At 46.3% G+C, this 5284-nt stretch overlaps 1 protein-coding gene across 1 annotated transcript in view; it reads right to left on the reverse strand.

Moving 5' to 3' along the window:
* Nucleotides 1–1091: 1091 nt before the first annotated feature.
* LOC118096523 (potassium voltage-gated channel subfamily KQT member 1-like) overlaps nt 1092–5284 on the reverse strand; it is a 265503-nt gene continuing 261310 nt past the window's right edge. Inside the window, exon 18 of the mRNA XM_035138468.2 lies at nt 1092–4397. Within this exon, the coding sequence (XP_034994359.1) occupies nt 4239–4397 (159 nt within the window). The 3' untranslated portion in view covers nt 1092–4238. The remainder of the gene's footprint in view (nt 4398–5284) is intronic.

Here is a 5284-nt window from a genome sequence, read left to right on the forward strand (position 1 = left end):
ACATGCTGCAACCCACCCCATGCTTTGGAGAGGAGCAGGAACATGCGGTGCAGCGCCAACTCCCTGCTTTGCTTTTGCATCCTCCCTCCTCAGCGCCAGAGTCCCTTCCCCTCGCGCTGAGGGAGGGCAGCGGATTTCCCGAGGAGGAAGGCGGCGGCAGCCCCAGCGGACGTGCATCTTCGCCTCAGAGCTGCTCTTCCCCCCACCCGCACTGTTGTCGTCTTCGCCGCCGCCTCTCCCTACCGGGACTGCAGGCAGAGGAGGCTTGAAAACCTCCCCCCCCCCAAAAAATTCCCCTCCCACCTACTCAAACCGCGAGGCGACTCCATCTGGAGCCCTACATCACAAGGGGCTGAGAGGAGGCGGCGGCAGAGCGGGAAGAGCAGGAACCCGTGCCGTCATTGCCGCCTCCCTCCCAGCCGCCCCCCGGGAGCAGCTCCGCTGGAACTGAGAAGCCAAAGGGCGGCTCGGGGGTGGGGGGCAGAACAAAAGCCAGGCACCCTCCCGAGTGTCTATGAGGAGAAAACGGGGGAAGAGGGAAGAGAAACCCGGCTCCATCAAGAGAGCAACTGTTGCGCTTCACCTACTTCCCCCTCAGGCTCACTCCGCGTCCCTTTCGCCCGCTCGCTCGCCCACCTCCCGGATGCAGCCGAGGAGAGGAAGGGAAGCGGCGGGCGGCGGCTCCCCAGTGCCGCCTCACTCGCTCTCGGAGACAACAGCAAAGCCCGCAAAAAAAAAAATCCAGCGCTGCTCCGTCCCGGCACCAACTTTGCCGGCGGCGCCTGTAGGGCTTTCCTACCTCCTCAACGGGCTTCCTCCTCCTCCGCCTGCATCTCACTTCCCCGTCTGGCCGCTGTGCCACCGCCTCCCTCAGCCTCATTCGAAATTGAAATTCCCTGGCCAAGGCAGTCAGCGCGGCTCCACCGCCCCGGCCTCCGCCTGCAGCCCTGCCCCCGGTTTTGACCCTCGGCCAATCGCAGGCTCCAGAACTACTGTCAGCGGCTATTGTCGGCGGCGGCTACGCGGGCCACATGACGAGGTCTGGCGGGCCGGATTAGGCCCCCGGGCCTTGTGTTTGACACCCGTGTAATACAGTATTCCGTGTTTAATGATGAGTAGGCCAGAGAAGTTGATCAATAAACAGTTTTATTAAAGAACTATGTACAACAGGTCTTCTCTCCTTCTAGTACTATCTCATTCAGGCTTCCAGCCCTTCCTCCTGCTTGCCCTTAACGTTATAGTCACATTTATCATTACAGGTAGGGCCAGAGGCAAAATGGGTACAGCAAAAGGTGACTCTTACCATTGCAGTCAATGTGTTCCAGCCATTCAGATGCCAGAGGATTTTTTACACTTTTACACACGCATTCTCCATCCAGATAAACAAGCAGTGCTATTGCAGTCCAGGGACACAGTCGACCCAGGCAAGAGCATGCAAGGAGGGGGCCAAGCAGGGTCACCACTGGCGCCAACTCCAGGGAGCTCCAGGTGCCTGGGCACCCACAAACCTTTTGCTGTGGGTGCCCATGAGTGCCTGGCCTCTGCCCCCTGCCCCGGTGGCTGCCTCAGGGTGTGGCCCCCTGTCATGGCAACAACTGGACCAGGGACTGAGTGCCAGAGGTATGGCAGTGGGGGCAGTTGGGGGTGAGGTGGGCCTGGTCCAGCTGCCGCCACAGTACCGGAGCCATTCTGTCATGACATGACATATGTGACATCATCACGTCACATCGCGACACACTACGGCACAGCATGCGCCAACGTTGGCCCTAGTCAGCACCCTTGAGGGTCTGTGAAAAGTATGGCTCGAGGAGTATGGGGATGTAGCTTGGTGAGCACTATGAAGTCCAGAAAGAGAGGCCCTGGATTTTCCACACATGTGCATGCATGTCACATTGCTTTGCTACACTGGATTATTCCACCCTTGACAAACATCAACTGTATGTATGAACTGAGTCCATTGGAAAGCATTGTACTTGAGCCAAGTAAGATGGAGTTACATCTGTGAGGAGACATTTACATGTGCAAGCCATCTTTTAATGTTGCAATCATGCTAACAAGAGAAACTGTATGCCAAAAGGAATGTCTAAAGAAGCTTTAATAAACACAAACTCTCTCCAGTTGAGGCATGCTATTTACAGTATTTCCCAATTGGTTCATTTGAATTATTTTCTGAAGTACGTGATACTTTATTATATAGGCAATGTACAGATCATGGACATTTCAAAGAGACGATACTTTAGTATTCAATAAACAATCAAAGTTACATTAAAAGTGCAACAATTTTTCATATGTACAAAACTCGTTTATTTGCACAACAGCTAGTGTCCCTCTGCATCATGTCCATTCAAAAAAATTGAAATGTTTATTTCAATATACAGCAATATTGCCAGAGATGACTTAGTGGCGCTTTATTTAAAGGCCTCACTTCTCTGACTTAACTGTGGATGAGGGAGTTGACCTGGCCTGTATTCCTGAGACCTGGGTGGGCGAGTTGGCGGGAGTGGATCAGACTCACCTGGGCAAATGACCTTAAAGGAATCTATCTCTGAGCTATGGGCCCTCCTCCTCCCAAAGCAATAAATAAATAAATCTTATCACCAATTTAAGTTTGCAAATATTGTTGCTGAATGTATGAAAAGCAATGGCCTCCATGTGCCTGTGACAATCAAGCCAACTTCCCATGGAATGTGCAACAACCGGGGTGTAGACCTGTGTTGATTTATGATGTATAAATAATGCACTTGCAATACATTCCAGTGCTTCAGATCTGTACTGCTGCCTGAACATTTGAATGGGCAACACAACTACAATTTGGATCTACTCAGGTTTGAATTTCACTGCTGATTTTTTAAATATGGAGGAACATGATGGGCAATTGGCTGAAACATGAGGGTCAATTGTATAGGCAATGTGAAACGATGATCTGTCCTTTGAATGAAATACATGAAGCATGGATATTAGTGTGAATGCAATATGCAAAAATGATAATTCAACATTGTCTTTTGAATGTGGAATGAGATCCACAGTTGTGAATAATATGCATGTGAAGAAGATTAATAATTTGGATCCACTTTACAAAAATCATGTGATACCAGACGGTAGGAAGGCAGAAACATCGGCAGAAAGAAAATGTCAGGTTTTCCATACCCTTAGTCTCACTTATGAATGAAAATTAACTTTATAAATGGGAATTTGTGCAGCTTACAGGTATTAAAATATTTGTATTCAAAGTACCATTGTTCTTCATTTCAACATGTTTTCTGTCTTCTTGCAAACACTGTTTCCTAATAATAGCATAGGTTCTTCCTTTAGTTCCCTTGATGTGTTACACATTTTTCCTCGGTGACACAGAGTATGGCTGTCAATAATTTGCAAATCAAAAGGTTGAAAATATAAATTTACCGTGTTTTCCACTCCTCCACCTTGTGGAAAACAGGAATTTTCCACAAAGGAGAATATTCATCTCACTGAAAACTAACTGGAAAACTGAAAACTATGAAAGGTAGTGGGAAAATTAAAGGGGAATTCACACTCCTACCGTCCTTGGGTAGTCATGCCTTATTACGCATGTGTATGGTTCAACACATTTTATACATATATCCTGAAAAACCTGGTGTTTTGTGATGAGGTAATGCCTTAACCATTCCCTAGATTAGGATCCTTTGCTTGAAAACTGTAGCAGAGTTCTCTCGCTCCTAGAAAACAAGGCTTGTCAATCCAGGGCTTTGTTTGAGCCAGGGATTGCCTATGGGATGTTTTCAATGTTGTGGGACAACTCTGGAATACACATGAACAGATGAAACTGCCTCTGAGCAAGTACAGAGTGCATTTCCCTCATCAGTGAGTGCTAATGTCCTCAGCTGGATAACAAGTGGAAGAATGTCCAGGTCAGAAGATGGTTTCCAGACAAGCCTTGACATCTCCTTTTGTAGGAAGGAACTCATCCTAACATACAGAGTTGACTAATCTTATTTCTTGGTGAAGCCTCTCTCTCAAACAAGTTTCTTACCTCTGTTCCTGCTGAGCGTTACCATATCCTGTTGGTTCCATTTGATGAAATGAAGGAAGACAGGATGAGGAAGGTGTGAGGTTTAAAAGAAGAGCGTGTGGGAAGGTGCCTTGTGTCTTACTCTTTCTGTTCATGGATCCATTTAATCAGTTGCAAACTTGGATCTCAACACCAACTACAGCTATTTCTGAAAGAATGAGAAAGATGGTGGAATACTGTTGAGTTGTTTTCACATCTTGCGGCTCAGCGGAGGAGAGCCCGATGAAGCCCGCAACCGCCTAGCTCTAGGGGTAGCCGAGGGTGATGTCCAGTCTGCTGCTTGCTGCTTGCTAAATTGAGCCTCAAGAGCATTCAGGATGTCATTCAGCTTTTGGTCGATCTGTGTGACCTGTCGTGAAACCAGAAAGGATATAGTTTACCACATATGCAGTTGTGGGCTATGATTATACTACAGTTCAGCTGTAATGTCGTTTTTATCCCCAAATCCTTGGAATTGTAGATTGGTTAGGGCACTCAGAATCTGTACTTTGCATTAGGTTAGGTTGTAGTGTATATATTACCTTAGTTGTCACCAGCAAAATGTACTTTCTTGGGCAGCAGAAGTAAGAACTCAGAGATGAGACATTTTAATAGGTGGGACTGCAAATCATGAGCCTACATCTTGATTCTTTACGGTATTTTGTTTTGTTACTGCTATAGCGAAATTAAAAACCCTTTTAACAAGGAATGGCAGCAAATTACGGCATTACAAAAGACTTCTACAATAAGGCTTTGGTGTGCTGTGTATTTATTGAAATGTAATAAATCAATTTTAAAAATCAGATGATTAACAAGCTAAACAATGGTTGACAGCACACAAATATTTTCAAAAGAACACTTGGTAGCTAATTTCTTACATACATCCAGTCAAATGAGTATTACAGCAAATTTTAATCTGATGAGGTCACACAGAGTCCATAAAAAAATTACTGGTTATGTAGCCACTCCATGTAGCTGACATCACACTCAGACTCTTAATTGGTAGGCACCCCAGGTGTGTGACGTGTCTGCATTGATGGGCCCCCATCACAAAATCTCACAGGGAGAGCTTGACTGCAGCTGCTTCCTCTTGGGGTTACCTCACATGGATGCAATAGGGGTGAATTAGTGCTCAACCAGTTTGGTAAATATATATATATCTATTTAGTTAAAATTGAAAGCCCCCTCCCCCTTTTGACAATCATTATTATTCTTAAAAGTTAGATTCTTAAAATTTATTCTGATTCTCTAAGATGA

This window comes from Zootoca vivipara, chromosome 5 (genome assembly GCF_963506605.1).
Source record: "Zootoca vivipara chromosome 5, rZooViv1.1, whole genome shotgun sequence".
Lineage (NCBI taxonomy): Eukaryota > Metazoa > Chordata > Lepidosauria > Squamata > Lacertidae > Zootoca > Zootoca vivipara.